Genomic DNA, 27,033 nt, shown 5'->3' on the forward strand with positions numbered 1-27,033 from the left:
GAAGCCGGACTGGAATGGATCCAGAGCCGATGTTTCATCCAGAAACCCACCAAGCTGTTCAGCAACCGCTCTCTCAATCACCTTACCCAGGAATGGAAGATTCGAAACCGGGCGGTAATTGGATAGATCTAAAGGATCTAATGATGTTTTCTTTAAGAGCGGGCGCACCACTGCCTCCTTCAGTTCCCCTGGGAATGTCCCCGTGCCAAGGGACAGATTGATGATATCCCCCAGGAGGGCCCGCACCTCGTCTGGACACGCTCTAATCAGCCAAAACAGGCACGGGTCGAGAGGACAGGTGGTGGGCTTTCCAGCTCGGAGGAGTCTGTCCACATCGGCTGGGGATATCCGGTCGAAGTGGTCCAATACTGGACCCGAGGACAGTCGAGGGGCCTCCAGTTCCTTTATTGTATCCAAATTGGCAGGGAGGTCATGGCGGAGCAACAAGACCTTCTCCGCAAAAAAGCTCGCAAATGCCTCACAGCTGTGTGTCAAATTGTTATTTAAATTTGGCTGTCCCTCAAGGGATGTTAAAGACCTGATTATACTAAATAATCGCGCTGGGCGAGAGCTAGCGGATGCAATGGAGGCCGAGAAGTATGACTTCTTAGCAGCCTTCACCGCCATCTCGTAGGTTTTCATAAAAGCCCTATAAGATGTTCTTGAGGCTCCGTCACGGGCACCCCGCCATACTCGCTCTAGCTGTCTGAGGTCCCGCTTCATTTTCCGGAGCTCCTCGGTAAACCAGGGAGCCCGGTTTCTGCAGGGTCGCAGAGGGCGCTTTAAAATCTTGGGGGGGGGGGCCAAGAGAGTGGGCCCCTAAGCTATAGTTTTTTCCACTTATACATAAATCCGGCCCTGAGAGCGAGGGAGGGGGAAGGAACAGAGGCAGGAAGGAGTCCGTATCAGACCACTAAACTCCTCGATAAATTTTTTCTTCTGGGTGCATTTTCCATACATCTAGTCCAACTCCTTTGCAGTGCAGGAATCACAGCTACAGAACCCCTGACAGGCAGCCATCCAAGCTTTGTCTAAACACTTCCAATGAAGGAGAGTCCACAGCCTCATGAGGGAGACTGTTCCACTGTCTAACAGCTCTGACTGTCAGAAAGTTCTTCCTGATAATCGGAATCTCCTTCCTTGTAACTTGAAGTCATTGCTTCAGGTCCTCCCCTCCGGAGCAGCAGAAAAACAAGCTTGCTCCCTGTTGTGGTTCTGGACAGTTAACACTCCAGGAAGAAGAAGAAGAAGAAGAAGAAGAAGAAGAAGAAGAAGAAGAAGAAGAAGAAGAAGAAGAGAGGAGGAGGAGGAGGAGGAGTAGTTTGGATTTGATATCCCGCTTTATCACTACCCAAAGGAGTCTCAAAGCGGCTAGCAATCTCCTTTCGCTTCCTCCCCCACAACAAACACTCTGTGAGGTGAGTGAGGCTGAGAGACTTCAGAGAAGTGTGACTGGCCCAAGGTCACCCAGCAGCTGCAGGTGGAGGAGCGGAGACGCGAACCCGGTTCACCAGATTGCGAGTCCACTGCTCTTAACCACTATACCACACTGGCTCTCTGGAAGCGTTTTTATTCACTGGGTGCATTGCCCACATGACCCAGGCATTTTCCTTTGATCTGTCCTCTCTGGGGGCTGCTGAGAGCAGTCTGTCTGAGAATGTGAGCAAGGTAGTTTCATTTTTGTTAGAGACAGAAAGCTGCAAGCATGCAGCTAGATTCTGTAGGCTTTTCTTTTCTTTCTTTTTTTTGGTATGCTTCTAAATAAAGAGTGATAAGGGATGCGGGTAGCGCTGTGGGTTAAACCACAGAGCCTAGGACTTGCCGATCAGAAGGTTGGCGGTTCGAATCCCCGCGACGGGGTGAGCTCCCGTTGCTCGGTCCCTGCTCCTGCCAGCCTAGCAGTTTGAAAGCACGTCAAAGTGCAAGGAGATAAATAGGTACCACTCTGGCGGGAAGGTAAACGGCGTTTCCGTGCGCTGCTCTGGATCTCCAGAAGTGGCTTAGTCATTCTGGCCACATGACCCGGAAGCTGTACGCCAGCTCCCTCGGCCAATAAAGCGAGATGAGCGCCGCAACCCCAGAGTCGTTCGCGACAGGACCTAACTGTCAGGGGTCCCTTTACCTTTACCTTAAATAAAGAGTGATAGATTAGAAGCACTGGTGTCGTGCTGAGTTATCGAAGACACCATACAGACACAGACAAACCCATTTTACGCTGCTTGTGAACTCTGCCACTATCCGACAACTGATAAGAGAGGCGGCGCGTGAGTGGAAATGTGTGGGCGCCATTGAAGTTTGCCAGAGTGCCAATAAATCAGATTTATTGCAGTGCCATTGCAGCAGACTCCATGGGATTTACGACCCACAAACTTTAACACTCCCTCTTCTGTGTGACACCCCTGTAGGTAGTTGAATATGGCTCTCATATCTCCTCTCAGTCTCCTCTTTCTCAGGCTAAACATACCCAACTCCTTCAACCGTTCCTCATCAGGCTTCGTTTCCAGACCCTTGATCACCTTGGCCGCCCTCCTCTGCCCACCTTCCAGCTTCTCAGCATCCTTCTTAAATTGTGGTGCCCAGAACTGGACACAGGACTCCAGGTTGGGGGTCTGACCAAGGCAGAGCAGAGTGGGACGACAAGACACGTTTCAGAGGCCCTCAGCCGTTGATGTTGCTCCATCCTCTTTTGGCCCTTTGCAGCAATTCGTCCGAGTTGTGGCAGTCCCTCTCTACCGAGGAAGTCGTGGAGGAGCAGCTGATGGAGAATTTGCTGGCCAGGCTTCAGGACCACCACAGCACTGAGCTGCAGACCTCCGCAGCCTCTATTGCCGTGAGTCTTGCCATATCTTTGGAGATAACAGAGCTACGGGTCTCTCTGAACATCACCCGCTCTAAAAGGCCATCGATAGTTAAAAGCCAAAGGCCTGGTTAACAAGAAAGGTTTTCCCCTGGCACATAATGCTATATAATGACGGTGCCAGGCAAGCCTCCCTGGGGAGAGTGTACCATAAGCAGGGAGCCAATACCAAAAAGGCCCCATTCTCATCTTGCCACCATCTGAGCTGACCTGGGCAGAATGAAGATTGGGATCTGATTGGCAGATCTCTGGGTGATTGGTAAAAGTTCCCAGTTCCCCATTTTTAAACTAAAGGACTGCCCTCAGTTACACTAAGAATATTAGGCAGCCACCCTCGCTAGATTGCTTTAGATAGCCTGCTGAAAAGGATTTATTTTTCCAGCAAGCCAATCAAGGCATATAATTTCATTACTTACATCTGTTTTTAAATATTTATTAGTTTTGTATTTGCTTTTAATGACAATGGTTCTGTATATATTTTGTTTAGCTGCAAGTGTTCGTTTCTTAAGCTTATTTTATATTTAGTGACAATTTGTGCATTTCCAGGGGGTGGACTAGATGACCCCTGGGGGGGTCTCTTGCAACTCTACAGTTCTATGATTCTAACTCAGGAAGCTGCCTGTCAAAGTATTTGTTTATATGTTTGTGTGTGTTTGTTCAATGATGATCTTATACACTGTTTTTCATTGGACTGTGGGTTTTAGTCCCGTTTCGTCTCCCGTTTTATTTGCAATCCGATTGGAGAGATTTTTGATCAAGCAGTTTATAAATCAAAATAAATCAATACTACTGAATTGAAGAAAGGGAGGTGGTGGTAACCAGGAGGCACATCTTGTGTGGAAGGACTGGATGTCCCATTTAGTCAAGAAACAGATTCCTGGACTTCTTTAATTGAAGGTGTCGCGTCTTTCCCACCAAGGTCCCTGACACAAGAGAGAATTGTCCTCACGGCCTCCCCACCCACTCTTTTCTCCTGCCTCCCCTTTCAGATCACGCAGGCTCTCTACGAGCTCATCTTGGTGCCTGAATCCAAGTAAACTGGCAAAAATGTATAAATTTAAATCAAACAAGTGCTGGAAATGTAAAGAGAAAGAAGGTTCTTTTTATCATATGTGGTGGTCTTGTAGTAAGGTTAAAGCTTATCGGGAAATGTTATATAATGAATTGAAAAGGGTGTTCAAAATAACTTCGATTAAAAAAACCAGAAGCTTTCCTTTTGGGAATTATAGGGACAGAACTACCTAAATTGTACAGAAACGTATTCATGTATGCTATTACAGCAGCAAGAATTTTCACTTGCCCCAAAATGGAATAAGCAGAAGTCCCAGTAAAGGAAGAGTAGATAAAAAAACACATGGAATATGCAGAGATGGCGAAACGTACTGGAAGAATAAGAAACCAAGATAACAAACGTCTTATAAAAGAATGAAAATTGTTTATTGAATCTTTACAGATAAATTCTAAACAGATAAAAACATGGGCAGGATTAATGTAATAACCTGCAGTTTCATAAGAGTATATATTTAAAGAAGATGGATAAATGAGCAAGTTGGGTATGCAGAAGATATTAAAAAATTAAATTAAGCAACTGCAGAAAGAGGGGGAAGGAAGTCAAAGTTTGGAAATGTTAAATTGATTGTAAAACTAATGAAATGCATAAATTTGAAAAATATAAATAAAAAACTACAGTGGATGCTCGGGTTGCGAACATGATCCGTGCGGGAGGCACGTTTGCAACCTGCAGCTTTCGCAACCCGCAGCGCTGCATCTGCGCATGTGCGGGTAGCAATTCGGTGCTTCTGCGCATGCACAAAGCACAATTTAGCACTTCTGCACATGCACGACTGCCAAAACCCGGAAGTAACCCGTTCCGGTACTTCCGAGTTTCGGCGGGTCCGTAACCCGAAAAAATGCAACCTGAAGCGTCTGTAACCTGAGGTATGACTGTATTTTAAAAAGACACGAGAGAATTGTCCTCAAAGCCTCCCCACCCACTGTTTTCTCTCCTCCCCAATCAGATCACTCAGGCTCTCTACGAAGTGATCTCGGTGCCTGAATCTAAAGACACCATCCAGAGACTTTATCCAGACCTTCTGACCGCTCTGCTCATCGAACTCTACTTCAGCAATCAGGCCGAAGCTCTGCCAGATATGAATTTCCTCCGGAAGCAATGTGGTCGTGGGGAAAACCTCGCGAGGTGGGTACCTTGGTTGCCCGGCGAGAGCATTCAGTGTCAGGAGTTCAGCCTACACTCGAGTAGGACCCTGGCAGAGACACATGCCCAACTGGCATGTTCGCTCCCTTCTGGTTGATCGTTCAGGAGCTTCCAAAGCTTTCTTCAGCTGAAAATCACAGTGACCGATGCCAACCAACATCGGCACACTTAGGGATCCGCAGAGTTTGCACAGCTTTGTGTAACAGACCTCAGCAACTCATCATTTTGGCTAATCTTCTTTATTTACATATACAGTGGTACCTCGGGTTACATACACTTCAGGTTACATACGCTTCAGGTTACAGACTCCGCTAACCCAGAAATAGTACCTCGGGTTAAGAACTTTGCTTCAGGATGAGAACAGAAATCGTGCTCCGGCGGCATGGCAGCAGCAGGAGGCCCCATTAGCTAAAGTGGTGCTTCAGGTTAAGAACAGTTTCAGGTTAAGAACGGACCTCCGGAACAAAATAAGTACTTAACCCGAGGTACCACTGTAAACACACACGGAGCACTGCAACATGGCTCCCTCCCTCTCTAGCACCAGACAGCAAAGAGAGAAAGAACAAAGGACAATAGTCCCACTTCATGGAACACAGTAACACAAACATCCTGTCTCCGTCACTTCCCACTCTGTGGAGTCAAAACATACACCGTCATGTGAAAGACAACAATCCCATGACTGCAATCATGGAGCAGGAATTCTAACATTCAGATTAGCAAATGTCGCTTTTTAACCTGAAAGGGTTAAAAGAGTATTGGGAAATAATTTATAACAAATTGGAAAAAAAATGTTTAAAAGTACTTTTCCAAAAAAACCCAGAGTCATTTTAGTTGGGGATAATTCAGACTGAAATTCCCAGGTGTCCAAAAAAGACTATTTATGTATACCACTACCACGGCCCATGTTTTGTTAGCCCCAAAATGAAAAACGAGTGAAGTCCCAACCAAAGAAGAATGGCAACTTAAGCTGACAGAATATGCGCAGCTTGCAGACTTAACCTATAGAATAAGAGAACAAGAAGAACATATGTTCAGAGAAGACTGGAAAGCATTTATTGACTATATGGGTGGAAATTGTGTATGTTTGAAAACGTGGGCAGCGTTGAGATAAATTCAACAGTGTAAACAAGTTTTCATGGATGTAATAATGGAATACTGAATGGTTTAGTTTATGTAAAATATGCAGGGATTTGTGTTATGTAAAACGAACCATGGAAAGAGAAGGAAGGAAGTCATTGATATTTTAAGGTTGCTTAAATGAATATTCTAAAATGCATAATAGAAGAACTTAATAAAAGTTATATATTTTTTAAAAAGATTAAGAAATGTAACCTGGTTAGTCTCTCCGCAGTCTGATAGCTATCCATTTTGTATAACACAGAGCTGGGCTTTTTCACTGGTAGCCCCATGGTTATGGAACATGCTCCCTGCTGAAATAAGAGAGGCATCCATCTGCATTGGCATACCGCCGGCTTTTGAAGAGAGGCCTGCTTACCCAGGCATGCCTTGATCTCTCAACCCACTCAAGTGTTAAAATATAAGCCAGGCACCTATGTCGCTGGGCACCCATAGTCTGAGGCCTGACCCGGGTCCTCTGCTAGTGGGTGACAAGGAGAGAACGCTAGAACTCATAAACATCTGTATGTTGGAAAATTCAGGACGGTTAAAAGCACTTGTTCAGGCAGCACATAGTTAACTCCCACAGGAGGCAGTGATGACCAACAACCTGGATGACTTTAAAAGAGGATTAGACAAATTCATGGAGGGCTTTGGGGGGCTATTAGCCAGGATGGCTCTGCTCTGCCCTCTTGTTGCTCTTGTGTTCGAATCCTGCTTGCGGGTTTCCCACAGGGATCTGGTTGGCCGCTGTGGGAACAGGATGCTGGCTTAGATGGGCCATTGGTCGGATCCAGCAAGCCCTTATGTTCTTATATTGTTCTGAAAGTGACTTCTCCATTTCATACAGATGGTACTTGACCCAGGCCAGATTGGCAAAAATGTACAAAAACTGTAGTAATGTATGTTAGAGATGCAACAACGGGGCAGGAACCTTTCTGCATATGTGGTGGGAGTGCAAAGAGATAGTGGGATTCTGGGAAAATATCTATAATGAACTGAAAAGAATGTTTAGATTTTCATTTGAAAAACCCCCAGAATCCTTTCTCCTAGGCATCATGTCAGAGGAAATAAAAAGAACGGTCAGACCAATATTTATGTATGCAACTATGGCGGCAAGGTTATTGATTGCCAAAAATTGGAAAAGCAGCAGTGTCCCAACTAAAACAGACTGGTTATCTAAAATAATGGAATACTTCCATATTGCCGAACTAACAGGGAGGATAAGAGGAGATATGGTACAAAAAGTGAATAAGGAGTGGGCTATCTTTAAAGAATACATCAAAATTTATGTGGAAAAAGTAATTCCTGACAGATACTGAGTGAATCCGGAAAATGATTTGAGTGAAAGGAAAGGAAAGTTAAGATAGAAGAAGAGATTAAAGAAATAATGAAAGGTAGTTGGAAAAATAAAGTAGCGTAACAAGAACGGCTGGAAGTCAAATCATGTGGTGGGTGTTCATGTGGGGTAGGAGTGTACGTATGTTGATATGTATAGTATAGGTAGGTATTATATAGAGTAATGTAGGTATGTTTTATGTTATGAAAATTAGGTAGTGCGTTGTGTACGTGTATTGTGTAAGTGTATATGTATGTGTTTTATATGTTAATAAAATAAATGAATAAAAAAAGAAGAAAAGAAAGTGCCTTCTCCATTTCTACCCAGACTATTATTATTATTATTATTATCATTATCAACAACAACAATATTTATGTATTGCTTGCTATGAATTATGTCAAGGCAATTTCACAATGCAATAAAGACATGAACAAAACAATTGCCGGTATAAAAACAGTTAAGACCATTAAGAAGAGCCTGCTGGGTCAGGCCAAATGCCTATCTGGCTGAGCATCCTCATGGCCTGATTCTGCAGAGCTTCACTTATGTCCTTATGTAACCAGGCCATCCTCTTGGCTTAGCTTTTCAGCGGAGGCCCTCAAGTTGCTCCTGATTCGCACTGGCTGCCGCTACGAGGTCACGTTCATGGAGAGGACGCGGGGCTGGAGCATGCTGCAGAGCGCCAGGGAAGTGCTCCAGGGGGCCACGCTGCTGGCAAGGTGAGGGCCCTGCTGTTCCGTCCACTTCACCCCTCGCCAAGGAGAGGCGCCCGCCGGCTCCCAGACTGCCACGCTGGTTCTGACGTTTCGAAAACCATCACAGCTCTTCTCCAAGGGAGCCAAGGCCCTGGGCCCAGAAAGCTGGTGTCAGGATTTGGGGAATCACCCCCCCCCCATAGTAGATAAGCAGAACAAAAGAAAAGGAGTCTTCTTACCAGTTAGAAATTTTAATAATCACAGCGAGAGAACAGAGAACACATCTCCTAGAAATGGTGGTGCTCCCATTTAAGGATTACACCCTCTGCCGTCCCTATTAATCTACATCACTCCTACGTCTTGTAATCTGAGTTTGTACCCTCCGTGTTTTCTTTTCTTTTTTAATTTTTATTCATTTTTCTTTTTCATTCATTACACACATCTCATATCCATGACATTTACTATGCATTCCTCCCTCCCTCCCCTCCTAGGCTTCCCCCAACTTCCACTTCTGGTTTGTTTCTCCTTTCACCCACTTTGCTGCCTCCTAAGAGAAAAAGTTACTAATATCATATTTCTACAATAACATCAAACCTAAAAACATAAAAATAACAGTGAATACACCATATTGTTTCTCTATCTTCTACACATTTTCTAATACTGACAATGTGAATGTTTATTTAAATCCTGCCATCAAGTCTATAGACTTTCTGCAGGTATAATATAAATGGTTCCCATTCTTTTTCAAAGTCACTGTTGTCTTTTTCTCCTAATCTGTCTGTCATTTTTGCCAGTTCTGCATAGTTCATCAACTTCTCTTGCCATTACCCTTTAGTTGGTATTTCTCCAGTCTTCCAATTTTGTGCAATCAACATTCTCGCTGCTGTAGTGGCATACATGAATATAGTCCTCTTTTCTTTCAGTATATATTGGCTTAAAATACCTAATAAAAAGGCTGGTGTTTTTTATAAAAGTTATTTTCAACATTTTTTTTAATTCATTATATATCATTTCCCAATAAGCTTTTACCTTTTTACAATCCCACCACATATGATAAAACGTACCTTCTGCTTCGCACCTCCAGCACTCTTTCTTTTCATTTTTATACATTTTTGCCAATTTAACCAGTGATATGTACAATCTGCACATCATTTTCATATAATTCTCTCTCAGTAATTTGCAATCTGTGTTTTCTGTTCTGACACTGTGTGAGCTCTTCTCAACCTTGGACTGAGCGGAGGAATTCTGTGAATCTGTTAACCCTCTATTCTTCCAGTGTTTCTTCTCCTAGCTGTTCCCCATCCAGTATTTCCCAGCTTCTGCCTTCTGAACTATGCCCCTCTGCAAACCACTGTTCCAAATCTATACCGTCCTCCTGCTCCCGGGAAGATTCAGGATCCGGAGCAGGGGGAGGGGAGGCTGCTCAGAGCAGCCCCTCCTCTGCACAGTCCCTGATAGCTAGACTCTGTCCGCCACTTGAGAAATCATTGCACACACTAATCAAATGTCCACACATTTTTATTTTTATTTTCTCTTTTTATTTATCCTTGCACAAACTGGCTATGGACAACGCTAAGGGCCTAATCAGGGGTGTCCAAACTGTTTAATTCTGTTTAAATTATCGAAAGGGCCTTGAAGATTAAAGCATTCCCAGAGACAGACCAAATTCTTTGAGTTGTAAATTAGCCAGTTAACCCTCTCACACTAAATCTACATCCCAGACACCCAGGTGTCAAAACCACAAATCAGCTAGAAACTTTCTTCCTGTGAAGGGAAAGAGATAACCCTGTTCACACTTTTAAAGTCTGTAATTGAGACCCAGATACGCATTCCTCGCAGGGGTGGCGTTACCCTCCTTCCTTGTAACAACATGGCGCCTTCCCCCTGGTGTCTTCCAGAGCCATGCTGCACTTTGCTTGCCCCGAGACCATGAGAATCTTGGACATGATGTTCTCTCTGCTCAGCAAAGGCAGCAAGAAACTCAAGCCAACCACCATTGCTTTCTTCGTAGAGGTAAGAGATGTGCAGGACCGCTAAAGCGACCACCTGGGACCAGGTGACCTGAGAGAACGCCTTCTCCCATACAGGGCCAGGTGGGGAAACAGAGCCGTCTTTCCTGTTGGGCTTACTGGTGCGTTGCGCCAGGGTGCTGGCTTCTCAGGGGAGCCCCAGCGAATGGGGGAGCTTTGTGGCTTTGCCCTTTCCCTGCATGCCCGCCAGCTGTGCCCCATCAACCATACGGCTGGCGGGCATGCAGCTTGCCTCCCAAGCCTCCACAGAAGTAATAATAATAATATTTTTTTATTTGTACCCCGCCCATCTGGCTGGGTTTCCCCAGCCACTCTGGGCGGCTTCCAACAAATATTAAAAATACATTAAAATGTCACACATTAAAAACTTCCCTGAACAGGGTTGCCTTCAGATGTCTTCTAAATGTCAGGTAGTTGTTCTTCTCTTTGACATCTGACGGGAGGGCGTTCCACAGGGAGGGCGCCACTAGCGAGAAGGCCCTCTGCCTGGTTCCCTGTAGCTTTTCTTCTCGTAATGAGGGAACCGTCAGAAGGCCCTCGGAGCTGGACCTCAGCGTCCGGGCAGAACGATGGAGGTGGAGACGCTTCTGGGTCTACTGGGCCGAGGCCGTTTAGGGCTTTAAAGTCAACACCAACACTTTGAATTGTGCTCGGAAACGTACTGGGAGCCAATGTAGGTCTTTCAAGACCGGTGCTTTGTGGTCTTGGCGGCTGCCCCCAGTCACCAGTCTAGCTGCCACATTCTGGATTAATTGTAGTTTCTAGGTCACCTTCAAAGGTAGTCCCACACAGAGCACATGGCAGTAGTCCCAGCGGGAGGTAACTAGAGCATGCACCACTCTGGGGAGACAGCCTGAGGGCAGGGAGGGTCTCATCCTGCGTACCAGATGGAGCTGGTAAACAGCTGCCCTGGACACAGATTTGACCTGTGCCTCCATGGACAGCTGTGAGTCCAAAATGACTCCCAGGCTGCGCACCTGGTCCTTCGGGGGCACAGTTACCCCATTCAGGACCAGGAGGAGAGTGATCCGCGCAGAAGCTTAGGATGGAAGCTGTGCCCCAAAGGCCGTCGTTCAGGGCTGGAGCATCTTCTTGGCATGCAGAACCTCTCTGGGTTCAATCCCTGGGAAGGGCTGGAAAGATTCTGGTCCAAAACCCTCAGGCTCCTTCTCTGAGCCTATCCTACCCGTCCGGTTTGTTGTAGAGACTGAATGAGCAATGGGAGAACCTCGCACACACACCTTGATCTCCCTGGGGAGAGAGGTGGAATAAAAATGCAATAAGGAAATAAGAAATGCGCCGTGTGCTTTTAAATGTGCAGTGAGGAGAACATCACCTAGCAAGTTTGAAGCAGAGACTGAACTGTGGTCTTCCTTCCCTCTTCACAGGCAACCCCTTTCAGAATCTGTGTTTAAGGGGTTAAATACATTTTAATTTTGGGAAGCTATTTTGATTCCTCCTGTAAGAAATGCGGTGGAGAAAGACTGTATCCTAAGGATGAGCTCAGCTCATCGATTTAAAAGACATTTAAATCGAATGGAATTAAATGTAACGGACTAATGAGTTATCTAAATGGTTAATTATGAGGTGAGTCCTTAGTTGATTAAGGACTGTTTAAACAGCAGGCCGGCCTAATGAATTGGTTGAGGATTTATTTATTTTTTAATTTGCTTGCCTCTTTATCCTTCCAATCTTGCACCCATGCATGCAGCTCAGTCAACCTAAGTAAACATGTAAGATATTGTATGGTAAAGGGTTAAGACATGACTTCCCACGTGCATGTTTGGGCTAAAGGCGGGTCCTGGGTCTGAAAAGGTAGAAAACTCCTGCCCTAAACCACCTTGTTATTTTGCACACAATGAGAAGCAGCTGGGAGGAGAGTTCAGGGATAGTTTTTTTTTAAAAAAAATAATAATAATGTTGTAAGTTGTGTGCCCTTGTTTCTCAACTTAATCCTTTTACATCGTCTTGCATGACTTGTCGAATTTTATGCATTGTGATTTGCTGCTGTTTTTATCCATTATGGATGAGTAATTCTTTATTGTAATTGATAACTGTCTAATTATTACTAGCTGATGTTTCATTTTAGTGTTTACTGTTGGATTATTGCATATTGCTGTATTTGGTATACGTTGTTTATTTCAAAGTTATTGTGACCTATTTTACGCAGGATCTGATTGTTACTATTAATGTTTGATGTATTCTTATTATTTTTGTGTGCTGGAAGCTGCCCAGAGTAGCTGGGTATAATAATAATAATAATAATAATAATAATAATAATAATAATAATAAATACTACACACACACACAGCATTTTGGAGACTTAATGTGGACGTTTTTATGGCTGTTGGCCCTGCTCATCTAGGCAAGCTCCATCTCAGGGAAAGAGGTGGTCGCATCCTGCCCGTTCCTCTCTCACGTGGCCGATGGTCCTTTCTTGTTCCTCAGCTTCTCCACTACCAGGAGATTGAGCAGCTGCCAGCGGACCAGATCTTTGAGAGTCTTGAGGAGTGGACCAGGAACCCCAGCCCAGACGTCCGTTCCCTTGGCCTGAGAGCTCTGGGCATCTTAGCCATCCACCCTGATAAGGTGAGGAAGGAGGGGGCAGGGACAACCCCTCTGTTCTCTCACATGACTCATGGGAATTGTGGAGTTGGAAGGGCTGGCAGCTGTGGAGAATGTACCATATTTTTCGCTCTATAGGACGCACCCGACCATAGGACGCACCTTGTTTTAGAGGGGGAGAACAAGAAAAAAAATTCTCCCCCTCTCTGCTCAGCGCCCCTTCAGGAAAGCGGCAGGAGAAACAGAGTCCCTTCCATTTCTCCTGCCGCTTTGCTGAAGGGGCGCTGCGCAGAGAGGGGGAGATTTTTTCCCCCTTGTTCTCCCCCTCTAAAACAAGGAGCATTCTGTGCGTTCAATGTGCGTTCACCCAAAGCCTGCAGAGCGCAGCGGAAACTCGCGCTGCACTCTGAAGGCTTCAGCGAAAGCAACGCAAAGCCTCCGGAGTGCGGAGGGAGCGCTCCCCCTGGGCTTCAGAGGCTTCGCGTTGCTATCGCTGAAGCCAAGGAGCCTGCATTCGCTCCACAGGATGCACACACATTTCCCCTTAATTTTTGGAGTGGAAAAAGTGCATCCTATAGAGCGAAAAATACAGTAACCACAGCCTTTCTGTACCAGGCCAGAGAGATATCAAGTGCATGAGATGCCGCCTTCTGCAGGAAGGCTGGTGGCGACAGGTTGAAAGTGCCTTTTCTGCAACGGTGTCCCACCTGCGGAACTCCCTGCCACTGCCTCTTTATCTGCTTTCCATCCGCAGTTGAGAATATTGCTGTCTAAACAGGTTTTCTGCTTAGGGCATTGATCCCCAATTATCTTCTTTGTGCTTTGGTCTTTCCCTGCTGTTTTTCTGCTCAACAATTTGTGATCTTGGCGAATGGATCGTGGCCCCTTTCCTGCTTTGCTCTCCTTGTCTCGCAAGCCGCTTTCAGCAGCTCCATCATGGAGAGGGGAAGCAGGGCATAATTTAAAAAAGTAAAGGACCCCTCACAGTTAAGTCCAGTCGCAAACGACTCTGGGGTTGTGGTGCTCATCTCGCTTTACTGGCCGAGGGAGCTGGCGTTTGGCCACTCCGCAGACAGTTTTTCCAGGTCATGTGGCCAGCATGACTAAACCGCTTCTGGCGAAACCAGAGCAGCGCACGGAAATGCTGTTTACCTTCCCGCTGGAGCAGTGCTTATTTATCTACTTGCACTTTGTGCTTTTGAACTGCTAGGTTGGCAGAAGCTGGGACCAAGCAACGGGAGCTCACCCTGTCGCAGGGATTCAAACCGCCGACTTTCCACACTCACACTGGTCCTTATTATCCTTCCTCACTCACGCTAGTGAGCTGGTAGCAGAGCACATTCCCCTATATATTGCAGGAAGCAATCTGGTAGATTCATTTGAATCTCTTGAGTTAAGCAATCCAGTCTGGCGGCTTCTTCTTCTTCTTCTTCTTCTTCGTCTTCTTCTATTAAATTCCCATTTAATCCCTCTTTAAAAGAATAAAGACACAACAGTCTTCTCTTAAAAGTAACAAGAAATTTACTTACATTCAGTTCACAATTCGATCTGGAAAGCAGGCTTTAGCTTGTAGTTACAGAAGAGAGTGTGAGTCCATCCCATATGGTAGGGGTGGCCAACTCTCAAATGACTGCGATCAACTTTCAGAATTAAAAACTGGCAGTGATCTACCCCCGTTTTGGTGGTGGGTTCAGCTCAAAGTTGTTGAGCCTTTTTTAGGGAAGAGAGGAGCCCCGTTTTTGGGGAAGTTAAAAAAATAACCTTTTTTGGGGGGAAAGTTCTATTGGGGGGTTAAAGGCAAGGGACAAAGGGGTAAAGTCACTAACAAAAAGATTGTTGTGGATCAAAACAGCAGCACAGAGAAATCTCCATCTTCCCTTCCAGAAATCATACAACAATGGAGAGCGGGACGAGGGGGTGGGGCAGGAGTCAGTTTTAGCGACATTAAGGAAAGGGAGCCAGAGATTGACCACGATCTACCAAAACCTCATGGGGATCTACCAGTAGATCACGATCGACCTGTTGGACATCCCTGCCATACGGGAATGAGCCTATGTACTGCTGGCTGAGAGCCAGCAGACAGCAAAAGGAATCAAGATGGAATAAAGCGAGGAAGAAGGGAAGATGGCTGCAGGAACAGCCCTTTTATGGGGTCTCCCAGGGTCATGTCCATCTACCTGGTCACATGTGTGGGGGGGTGCTCCAGACCAGGTGTGACAGGAAGTCCTCCTGGCTGGAGCAACATTCCCCTGTGTGTCCATTCTGGGCAAACAAGAAGTGTTGTACTTGTCTGCTACATTGATGACACACCCCACATTATCTAGAGACCCAGGAGTCAGCTTTCTGTCCAGAAGAAGCTTGGGGAAGGGAGTGATGTTCATCTGCTTCCTGTTTGCAGGTGGAGGAGGTCAAGACCCTCATGCCAACGCTCTTGGGCAGCTTGGAAGAGGCAGACGGTGTGGTTGTCGCTGAGGGCATCACGGCCATCCAGAACCTTTTGAAGTTCATGCAGAGGAGCGACATTGTCAGCTTGGCTGAGAAGCTGCTTCCTTTGTTCAGCAACGTAAGAATTTGGGGGAGGTTACTTTCCAATCCGGGGTGTGCCTCCCACCGCCCTGTGACCCCAGAACTCTCCATGGTCCCATCGTGCCCCCTACTTCTGTTTTCAGGGCTCCCTGTGCCCCCTTCTCCCTCCAATCCCTGGTGGCTTGGCTATGTCCCCTCCATTAGCCCTGAAAATGGAGAGGCTGGGTCAGTGCGAGACCCATAAGGTGCGGGAACGTTGTGGGTAACAGGAGAGGATATGTTGATTAATATTATCCTTCCTAACTCGCACTAGCAAGTAGCAGAGCGCATTCCCCTATTACATAGCCGGAAGCTGGTTGCAGACTCACGTGAGTCTCTTGAAACAATAAGCAGTTCAATCTGGCTTGCCCAGATTGGGATATGTTCCTGGTAATATCCCTTGGATCCTGAAATATACTTGGAGTCAAGAGTAGATTTCATGCTCTTTATTCAGCTCATAGTGGCGAGGAGGAATGGAAGTTCCCCCAAAATATCTGCTTTATATACATTATTTACACAATGGGCTGCACGTGATTGGCTAATTCCGGGATTCTCCTGTAGGCCAATCAGGTTGTGGATTCACTTCCACCTAGAGCTGGATTGGGTGGCTCCTGCAGACCAATCAGACTGCTGCACTGTTCTAGGATCAATCAGACTGCTGCATTTTGGATCCTATTCAACTCAGTACATAACAAAACCCTAAAAGAATAAAGACACAACAGTCTTGTTCATAAGTAACAAAAAGAAGTTTACTCACGATCAGGCAGAGCACAGTGTGATTGATCCCTGAAGGCAGGCTTTAGGCTTAAGGTTGCAAATATGTACAAATAGGTTTACCCCATATGAGAGATAACCCAGGGACTGCTGGCTGAGAGAGCCAGCAGTGCGGTCCAGGTGAAGCAGAAAGCAGGCAGGACGAAAAAGAAGGGAAGATGGCTACATGACTTGGCCTTTTACCAGATCTGGAAAGGTCACACTCACCTACCGGTCACATGCAAAGGAAGGATGCTCCAGCCAGGTGTAACAGGAAGCTCGACTGGCTGGACCAACATCACCTGCATGTCCACTCTAGCAAAACAAGGAATGTTGTACTTGACTGCCCCAGTGGATTACATCCCGCGTAAAGCTGGGCTGGGGAATAGGTTGAGGGCAAGGGTGCAAAGAGGGCAGAGCTAAACTCCCCCCCTGCTCAAAGATCTGGGCAGTGGGGGTCAAATAATGAGGTTCAGATGGTTGGTCAGTGAGGGTGAAATGTAGGAATTGAAGGCTGGAGACATGGTCAGTGTTATGTACTGAGCTGAATCTTAGCTCAATAGGATCCAGAATGCAGCAGTCTGATTGGTCCGCAGGAGCCACCCAATCCAGCTCCAAGTGGAAGTGAATCAGCAACCTGATTGGGCTGCAGGAGCATCCAATCAGGCTTCTGGAAGAAGTGAATCTGCAACCTGATTGGCCTGCAGGAGCAGCCTGGAATTAGCCAATCACGCGGGGCCCATTGTGTAAATAATGTGTATATATAGCTAGACATTTTGGGGAAAGTTTCATTCATTGCTACTACGAGCTGAATAAAGAGCGTGAAATTTATTAAGCAGTGGGTGAACAAAGCAGACAACACAGAGATTTCGCCAAGTAGTTCTTTATTAGTAAGCTGAAACTGAACTGAACTGAACTGAACAGCTTAGCTGGCCTGCTTTTATAGGCAGCCAGCTGTCAACATTGTAACAATAACAGCCCAGGGTTTCCTGCCTAAATTAACTTATGTGGACCTGAGTGAGAACTATATACACAACACCCCCTGGTGGCCAGGGTGAGAACTTCAACACATAACAAAATTCACACTCGACTCCGGGTATATTTCAGACAGCAAGGGCTAGGGGCAGTCAGAGTGGCAGGTTTCTCCCTTCTCAAGGCTTGTGGGACCTCCCCATTTGATCAACCCATGCTTTCAGCCAAGCTCTGAAGTTTGAAGACTCACCCACATGAAGCAGCCTCTGTTGCCCACAGGCAGAGGCCAGGACCCGCAATTCCGCCATTGCCCTGTTTGCTGAGCTGCCCAACGTAGTCAAGAAGAAGGAGAAGTATCTCATCCAAGAGCAGGTGACCCAGAGTCTGCTCCCGCTGCTCCTCCACCTGCAAGACGAGGAGCCCGAGGTGGTGAAGGTGAGTCAGGAACAGAGGATGCAGTTGCCTTACCCTTGGGTCATAGCTGTCAACCGTCTCTTATTTGGCGGGAAACTCCCTTATCCCAGCGCCGTGTCCCCGCTGCTGTCCCTGCTGTAGTGGTAGACTAGCATAGATGGTCTGATCTGCGGGTTTACTTCAGGCGCTATCTCCACCCCCCTTCCTCCCGCCCCGCCTGATGGAACTGAGAGCTGCAGATGGAGCACGAGAGAAAAGATACAGAACTGCAGCAGCATCTTCGTAGCTTGGACTTTGTTTTGCGCAAAAAGTGGTTGCTGCTTGTAGTTATTTCATTGCAGTGTTTCATCAGCTGGTGTCTTGAGCAGCAACCTCTGGAAACGAAGGGCTAAAAACCGGCGCTGCTCTCCCAAATGATCTGGTCCCTTTTAACTTCGCATTTCAGCTGGTTGACAAAAATCCCTTATTTTGGCTGCTGATCCCTTATTTTTGAGGCTGCTGGTCCCTTATTTTCAAATCTGTAAGTTGACAGCTATGCCTTGGGTCCATCTAGTTCAGTAATGTCTGCACTGACTGGCAGCAGCTGTCTTAAGATCTCAAACAGGGGACATTCCTAGTCCGACCCGGAGATGCCGTCAAACCTGGAACCTTCTGCATGCCAAGCAGATGCCCTACCACTGAACCCAACCTTTCCTTGTTCTGAGTTTGCAGAATCCGATTTCCCTGTGCTTCATGGACCAATGTATCGTATTTTTAATATTTTGTTGGAAGCCACCCAGAGTGGCTGGGGAAACCCAGCCCAATGGGCAGGGTATAAATAATAATAATAATAAATTATTTTATTTGATTTTATTTTATTATTTTTATTATTTTTATTATTTTTTATTTATATTTATTTTATATTTTATATTTTATATTTTATATTTTATATTTTATATTTTATATTTTATATTTTATATTTTATATTTTATATTTTATATTTTATATTTTATATTTTATATTATTATTATTAATACATATGGAAGGATGCAGGAAGTACTTTTCGACTTCTCCTCCTGGATCTTAATATTACATATGATTTCTATGCTCTCCCACCCCCAAACGATTTTTAAAAAATGTGTGCTCAGTTTCCCCCTGATCACAATTTACAAATTTTAATACAAACTTAAAATGAAATGAGGAAGGGGACGGAAATTTAGATCAGGATGGTTGTGAGCAGAGGCTGAGGTTGCCAGCTTGGCGGTCGCTGTTGCCATTGACCTGCCCTCTCCCTGACTGACCCTTGTCGCCCCTTTTGACTCCCCACGGCAGGGTTGCCAGGATGCCCTCGCCAGGTGCTTCCGCTTCCTGGGCTGGTCCCTCCCGAAGAAGATTAACAGCAAGAAGGCTTGGCACGACCACCCTCAGATCGCAGAGACCCTCTGCCGGCAAATCGTAAGTCACCAGCCTTTGTCTAGCAACGGCTTGGCAGGGTATGCTTCAAATTTCCCCCCGTAGGGCCAGGTGGGAGACAAGTCAAAAAATGGCAAGTAGCCCCATTTCAAGTTGCAAATCCCCTCGAGTCTTTCTGGATCCCACAATTTTTGTTATTCAGTTTCTAGGATTCCGGGTTTGGAATCAAATATCTTTGGAGCCGCCTTTTCAAATATTTCGACTGCACGTTCCAGATTTTGTAAAGACTCTTTTGAGTTCACTGAGTCCAGTTTATGCCTCTAAATACCAGTTGCTGGGAATCTCATGGAGGCAAAGGGGTCTTGTGTTCAAATCCTGCTGCCAGGTTTCCCCTTGAGGCTGTCAGTTTGCATTTCCTAGTGCAGAAAGTATTGAACTGATGTGTAGAGACCTTTCCTATTCTACTTAATTCAAGAGGGTTCTGGAACATAGCTGTCAAAGTTTCCCTTTTTTAAAGGAAATTCCCTTATTCCGAATAGGATTCCTTGCAAGAAAAGGGAAAAGTTGACAGCTATGTTCTGGAAGCTTCTCTGTGTGAAAGAAACAAGCAGAAGGTTCATGGTTCTAGATTCCGGTAGGTAGCCGTGTTGGTCTGACACAGTCGAAATAAAAAGAAAAATGTCCAGTAGCACCTTAGAGACCAACTAACTTATGTTAAGTGATGAATTAATATGTTTAATTCCATAAGGTGAAGATCTGAGGATGTTAATGTTTAAGTTAAATTTCATAAAAATTGGGATTTGGAAAACCGTTAAAAGGTCATGCAATGAAATTCAACCAAGGGGAAGCGAGGAAGTTACTTCTGTTTTGTGTGTTTGTTTGTTTGTTTGTTTATAATATTGTGAAACTAATAAAAAAAATTGGGGAAAAAATAGAGAACAACTATGATTGTTCTGGGTACGTATAAGCTTTCATGTGCATGCAATCTGATTTCGTGGTATCTGAAGAAGTGTGCATACACACAAAAGCTTATACTGTACTCAGAACAAACTTAGTTGGTCTCTAAGGTGCTACTGGACATTTTATTATTATTATTATTTCAAGGTTCCTGATGTTTGGGTTATTCCTTCCGAGAAGCTGAGTACAGCTGGCTTAAACTGGTTCTGTTATCTCTTTCTGTCAAGGTCATGCTGACTATAATAGTAAGGCCAGAAGGAGCCTAGGTTTCACTTTCTCTTACCTCTTTTCCTTCTGGTGTGATGTTCTATATATAGTGTTAAGGTTTAGATTATAATGTAAATTTAAGTTAAGTCTGTTGCAACTGGATTTCTTATGGCCAGGGCCAATCCTGAACGTTTTGGATTTGTAACCATTATACTCATCTGCCTTCAGTAGCAGTAAATCTCTCCCGGATGAAATACAATTCCCTCTGGTCTGTTTTTTGGGGAATCCTGCAACGTGTTTACGTTTCTACTCTGCTAACTATATGTTGGAGTCATATGTGGTGGGATTGTCCGTTAGTTAATGAATTTTGGAAACAGATTGGTATAGAAATTTCGGGAATTGTGGGCAGGAAGGTGGGGATATCTAAATTAATGATTCTTATTAGTCTGAGTAGCACCGAGTTAAAAACAAAAGAGGAATGTAAATGGGTAAAATTGATGGTAACTGCAGCCGGACAGGTTATAGCGAGTAACTGGAAAAATGCAGAAGAGCTAGGGGTGAACCAATGGAGGAAGAAACTGAATAATATTATAATTTTAGAATAACTGTGAAGATACACAGACTGAAAGGGTTTAAGGTCAGTGAGAAAGAGGAGGATTGGTTTGAGAAGATACTGAATTATTTGGGTAGGTTTGAACAATTTGCGGCAATTAAAATGTTAAAAGTTACCTTGTGGATGGAGGAGTGTTAACGTATATAAAATTGTGCATATGGTTGATTTGAATATGTTATTATTGATTATGTATACCCAATGTATCAGCTGCTTGGGGGGTTTCACTGTTTGTGTTTGGTTGTTGGTAAAAAATAAAAATTTTAATAATAAAAATAAAAGAACTATATGATGGAGTTCTGCTCTGGATCAATCGGAGTAGAATTCCACAACAGAGGCATCATGTCGGCCACTGTGAGGACAGACGGCTGGTCTAGATGGACCATTGGTCTCATCCAGCAGCCTCTGCTTATGTTCTTAATGTTCCTCTTTGCTTTGCTAGTCCTGGAAGGTCAAAACCATCCCTGCCATCTTGCTCCAATGTCTGGACCACCTTCAGTGCCCGCAGGTCTCGATCCGGAGAGCAGCTGCCATCTTTCTTGGTGAGCAAAAGAGTGGCCCTATTCCTTTATCACCCGGTGCTTCATTGCACTAGTTGGAGGCTGTTGGAGATGTATGGCGCTAACGGATTGAGGTTGAATCCTGACAAGACAGAAGTACTGTTTGGGGGGACGGGGTAGGCGGATGTGGGGGACTCCCTGGTCCTGAGTGGGGTAACTGTGCCCCTGAAGGACCAGGTGCGCAGCCTGGGTGTCATTTTGGACTCACCGCTGTCCATGGAGGGGCAGGTCAATTCTGTGCCCAGGGCAGCTGTTTATCAGCTCCATCTGGTACGCAGGATGAGACCCTCCCTGCCCACAGTGTCTTTCCAGAGTGGTGCATGCTTTGGTTATCTCTCGCTTGGGCTACTGCAATGTGCTCTACGTGGGGCTGCCTTTGAAGGTGACCCGGAAATTACAATTAATCCAGAATGTGGCAGCTAGACTGGTGACTGGGAGTGGCCCCTGAAACCATATAACACTGGTCCTGAAAGACCTACATTGACTCCCAGTACGTTTCCAGGCACAATTCAAAGTGTTGGCGCTGACCTTGAAAGCCCTAAACAACCTCAGTCCAGTATACCTGAAGGAGTGTCTCCTTCCGCATCGTTCTGCCTGGACACTGAGGTCCAGCGCCAAGGGCCTTCTGGCGGTTCCCTCCCTGTGAAAAGTGAGGTTACAGGGAACCAGGCAGAGGGCCTTCTCAGTTGTGGCTCCTTCCCTGTGGAATGCCGTCGTGTTGGATGTGAAGGAAATAAACAACCATCTGACTTTTAGAAGACATCTGAAGGCAGCCCTGTTCAGGGAAGTTTTTAATTTGTGACATTTTAAAGTATTTTTAATCTTTGTTGGAAGCCGCCCAGAGTGGCTGGGGATACCCAGCCGGATGGGCAGGGTATACTTTATATTATATTATATTATATTATATTATATTATATTATGATCTCCTTTTTCCTCTTACCTGATGCTATATACCTGCTGGAACAAAATTAACCATTTAAAATTAAAAGGGAAAATGAGTGAATTGTTTGAAGTCACACAATGAGTCTGTGGTCTAGGCAGGCCTCTCTGTTCTGGCAGTCTTCCTAGTCCCAGCGCAAAGGAGGTGGGATGCTCATGGGAAAGGTGTGACTTACTGAGAGGCTCACGGACTTCCTGTCTTTCAGGTTGCGTTGCCCAGTGTGCAGAGCCAGTTGCGATCACTCAGGAAAAAAAGGACTTGATATTCCTCTGTAAGTAACAGCACCGCGGGACTCAAATCCCTTTGCATGATGACGACATGAACTCCTAGTTCCAGGGAGACTTACAAATTTAAAAGACCGTCTCTCGCGTGTCTAGTAAAAAAAAGAGAAGGTTCTATGCCGTACATTTTGATTTGATATCATTTACAAATAAGGAGGCACGTGGTCCCTCCAGCTTATGCTGAAGTGCAAAAATACAATCCATAAGATGCCACACACCCATTCTGTTTTATTTGATCTTATTGTATCGCATTTTATTCTCACCATGTCTCCGTTCATATGGTGTACGCATGATGATAAGGGAATTAAGATTAACATAAATTCTAAAGCAGATTTAAACCAGGGGGTAGGGTTAGGGTTAACAGTAGGGGTTAAGGTTAGGGGTTAGGGTTAGAGGGTTAGGGTTAGGGTTAGAGATAGAGTTATTGACAGAGTTAGGCTTAAGGTTAGGGTTAGGTTTGTGTCAAGGTTAGTGTCAGAGCTGCTTCCAGATCCTAGCTCACAGAGGATCACGCTAGCCAGCGATCATTAAACAAAAGTCTTTATTGAGTTACAGTTTCCATTCTCAAGCTGCTGCGTGCAACTCTACGTCTCATGGTTAGATCGGCGAAGCTCCATCTGAGTCTCCGCCCCCTGTACACCAGTTTAAGATTCTAGCCTTACTCCACCTCTTCCGTCTCTCCTTTCTCCTCTGGGTCCTGCTACCCCCCGGGGTCCCTTCCTTCCTGGATTCTTCTGACGCTGACGTTGACCCCCCTGACTCCTCCCCGTCTTTTCGGCGGGCTTTGGGACCTGGCTCCCTATCCGGGCTGCCAACTGCACCGCCCTCCTGTACATTTGAACTTGGCGCGCGCGCCCAGCCTTCAACCTTCCTCTCGACCGTTTCCTCGCTCCCCGATGGAGGCGTGGCCAATCCTGACTCATGTCCTCCCACTGGCAGTGCGCCGCCTGATCCCGATGCCTGGGACTCCTCCCCCCTACTGCACTCTGGTGTGGACGCTGGTCCTGATTTCCAACTGCTTCTCTCTGAGTCCCCTCTGGCCCCTTCTTCCTGGGGTGTCCCCCTCGGCACCCCCCTTGCTCTGACCATGGGAGCCCCTTTCTGTGAATCTTCCGATTCGCTGGAAAGACTCAGAGACCTCGGACCGCTGTCATCGCTAACATTACCTTCGGACTCCTCCCCCTCGCTCTCTATTTCCTCCCTTTCCTGTGCCTCTGCTCCTGAACCCCTGACATCCATCCCCCCCTCGAAGCCCCCCCTTCCCCCCTCCCCTCCTTCAGGTGTGGGTACTGGGTGCTCCGTCGTTGTGGGGGTGAGTGCCGGATACAGTTCGTCCCCCGTGGCGTGCATCCAGCCGGATAAGTCCGGCTCGTCCTCCGTGCTCTCGCCGACCTCGATTTCCTCTGCTTCCATCTCTTTGCCGCCGTGCTCGAACCCAAGGTCCTCCCCCAACACGTCCATGTCCGTCTCTCCCCCGGTCTCCTCCGGGGACGTTGCCTGCCAAGGACCCCCCAGCCACTTCCTGCGCCACTGCTCCTCTGGTCGATCGTCCCACCAATAGGAACGGTCTGAGGCCGACCCCGAGGGTGATCCCTCCGGGGAACGTGTTTCTAGTGCCGGTTCCTCGTCCGAGGTGAACCCCTGGAATGCGCTGGCTGAAAATGTCGGTGTGAAAAGCCAGTCGTCGAAATACTCGGCTGGCATGGGCCTGTGTGGGAAAAGGGCATGAAACTCGTCCTTGAGAAGAGGCTCGTCCAAGGCATAGTCCGGCACCCAACTGTTGGCGCTGGCCGGGGTACCTTCTCTGGCGAGAAAATATTCTACACCCTCTTCCCCCCATCTCGAGTCTAAAATCTCTGTGACCTCGTTGATGGGTTCCCCCCTTGGCGACCCCCTCCTTGGGGGCGTCTCCCTGAGCGGGTCTGGTGCCGTGCCCGGCTCCTGAAATCTGTGAGGTGCTTTGTAGGGCGTGAGCACTGATCTATGGAACACTGGGTGCATTCTGGATCCCTCCGGAAGTGTCAACCGGAAGGCCACTGGATTGACCTGTGCCTCGACTTGGTAAGGGCCTAGCTGCTTATGTCCGAGCTTCTTCTTCGCTAACGATCTGGCCGGCACCGCCTGGGCTGCTAACCAAACCCAGTCTCCCACCTGTATGTCTTCCCCAACCCTTCTGTGCTTGTCAGCCTGCAGTTTGTATGCGTGCTTTGCTAGTTCTAACTGCCTCCGAAGCTGTTCGTGAACCTCCTGCAACTCTGACGCTAAGGCTTCCGCTGCCTGTGGCTCCCCCTCCCCCAGTCTCTCTAATCCCGGGAAGGTTCTGGGATGCCTCCCGTTGTTGGCGAAGAACGGTGTCACCCCCGTGGACACGTGCTTCGTGTTGTTGTAGGCGAACTCAGCGAGCGGCAGGTAGTCCACCCATGTTGCCGGCTGCTGATTTGCGTAGCATCTCAGGTACTGCTGCATGATGGCGTTGACTCGCTCCGCTTGTCCGTTGGTCTGCGGGTGTCTTGCCGACGCTAGGTTGATCTTGACGTTCAGGAAACCCATCAGCTTCTGCCAGAAGTTCGAGATGAACTGTCGCCCCCGGTCGGACAGGATAGACCGTGGCAGACCGTGAACCCTGAACACGTGGTCTATGAACAGTTTGGCGGTCTGTTCCGCTGTGGCCACCTTTGCGCACGGAATGAAGTGGGCCATTTTGGTGAACATGTCCACCACCACTAGCACTGCCGTCTTGCCCCTCGAGCTGGGCAGATCCGTGACAAAGTCCAGGGCCACTCTCTCCCATGGTTCGAACAGAGTTTGCAGCGGTTCCAGCAGTCCGGCCGGGGGTCTGTGCACTGGTTTGGCCCTCTGGCAGGTGTCACACCTCGCCACGTAGTCCGCGACTTCCCCTCTCATTCCGGGCCACCAGAAGTCTCTGGCGACTAATTCCACCGTCTTCTCCTTGCCAAAGTGCCCGGCAGTGGGCGCGTCGTGCAGCTGCTGCAGTACCTTGGCGCGAAGTTCGTCTCCCGGCACGTAGATGGCCCCTTTACGGATGAGCAATCCATCTCGCAGCTGGAACTCGTCGGTCGCTGCCGTGCCCTTGCGCACCTCTGCCATCTTTGCTTGCGCGAAGGAGTCATCCTGCAACGCTCGTCGCACCGCCTCCAGGTCAACTGTTGCAGCAGCGCACGCCCACACTGTCGGTGCGAAGATGTGCATGGCGGCCGCTGGCGTTGCCTCCTCCAGATACTGTGACTTACGGGAGAGAGCATCCGCCATGATGTTGGTGTCCCCCGGGACATACTCTATTCGGAAGTCGAAGTTCGCAAAGAACTCAGCCCAACGTATCTGCCTCTGGTTCAGGAACTGTGCCGTGCGCCAGTGCTCCAGATTCTTGTGGTCCGTGCAGACCTGCACCGTGTGCTTGGCGCCGATCAGGAAGTGCCTCCACGCTTTGAATGCTGCATGAATGGCCAGCAACTCCCTGTCCCAGATGGTGTAGTTCTGTTCAGACTTGCTGAGCTTCCTGGAGTAAAACGCTCCCGGCCTCCAAGCCCCCTGCGGGTCTTTCTGCAGCAGGACTGCTCCCACGGCTCTGTCCGAAGCGTCTGTCTCCACCCTCATCGGCCTGCTGGGGTTGACATGAAGCAGCTGCTCTTCCGACGCGAAGAGACGCTTGAGTGCCTGAAAGGACTGCTCCGCCTGCTCTGTCCAGATGAACTTCTTTTTCTTGGAGCTGAGCGTGTCCGTGATGGCCGCTGTCTGCATGGCAAAGCCTTTGATAAACTTGCGATAGAAGTTCGCGAAGCCGACAAACCGTTGGACCTCCTTCCGGTTGCGTGGGCTTTTCCAATCCAACACTGCTCGAACCTTGGCGCTGTCCATGGCGAGCCCCTTGTCAGACAACTTGTAGCCCAGGAAATCCACCTCGGTCACGTCGAATTGGCACTTCTCCAGCTTGGCGTAAAGCCTATGTTGCTGTAGCCTGCTCAGCACTTCCTTGACGTGTCTGTCATGCTCCTGCTGCGATTCCGAAAAGATCAGGATGTCATCCAAGAAACAGACGCACGTCTTGTAGAGGAGCCCCGCCAACACGTGATGCATGAAAGCTTGAAAAACGTGGGAACCATTTTGCAATCCAAAAGGCATAACTCTATATTCGTAGGTGCCCAGGGGCGTGAACATGGCTGTCTTCCACTCATCTCCTTCCCGCATGCGAATGAGGTTGTACGCCCCTCGCAGGTCCAACTTGGTGAACACGCTGCCCTTCCGTACCTTTGCGAGGAGGTCATCGATTCGGGGCATGGGGAAGTCGGATGGCTTGGTCACACTGTTCAAAATGCGATAGTCCACTACAAGTCTTTTTTGGGGCGTGTCCCGCTTCTTAACAAAGAATACCGGACTGCCCCCCGCTGCCTTGGACTCTCGGATGAAACCGCGCTCCAAATTATGATCTATGAACTCTTTGAGTTCCTGCAGTTCGTCCTCAGACATGGAATACAGCTTCCCTTTGGGCAGCGCCGCCCCCGGCAGCAGGTCAATTTTGCAGTCATATGGTCTGTGGGGGGGTAGCC

The 27,033-nt window shown here is 47.3% G+C and overlaps 1 protein-coding gene across 4 annotated transcripts in view; it reads left to right on the top strand.

Moving 5' to 3' along the window:
• LOC308475061 (maestro heat-like repeat-containing protein family member 7) overlaps nucleotides 1-27,033 on the top strand; it is a 63,928-nt gene that overhangs the window by 29,665 nt on the left and 7,230 nt on the right. For all 4 annotated transcript variants that reach the window (XM_081001840.1, XM_081001839.1, XM_081001841.1 and 1 more), the window contains 10 exons: nucleotides 2,701-2,830; nucleotides 4,876-5,054; nucleotides 8,109-8,246; nucleotides 10,121-10,235; nucleotides 12,701-12,841; nucleotides 15,216-15,380; nucleotides 17,387-17,542; nucleotides 18,833-18,955; nucleotides 21,130-21,229; nucleotides 22,393-22,458. In XM_081001840.1, coding sequence (XP_080857966.1) covers nucleotides 2,701-2,830; nucleotides 4,876-5,054; nucleotides 8,109-8,246; nucleotides 10,121-10,235; nucleotides 12,701-12,841; nucleotides 15,216-15,380; nucleotides 17,387-17,542; nucleotides 18,833-18,955; nucleotides 21,130-21,229; nucleotides 22,393-22,458 — 1,313 coding nt within the window. The remainder of the gene's footprint in view (nucleotides 1-2,700; nucleotides 2,831-4,875; nucleotides 5,055-8,108; nucleotides 8,247-10,120; nucleotides 10,236-12,700; nucleotides 12,842-15,215; nucleotides 15,381-17,386; nucleotides 17,543-18,832; nucleotides 18,956-21,129; nucleotides 21,230-22,392; nucleotides 22,459-27,033) is intronic.

Source organism: Podarcis pityusensis, assembly GCF_964106645.2.
Source record: "Podarcis pityusensis genome assembly, chromosome: 4".
In the NCBI taxonomy this organism is placed as follows: domain Eukaryota; kingdom Metazoa; phylum Chordata; class Lepidosauria; order Squamata; family Lacertidae; genus Podarcis; species Podarcis pityusensis.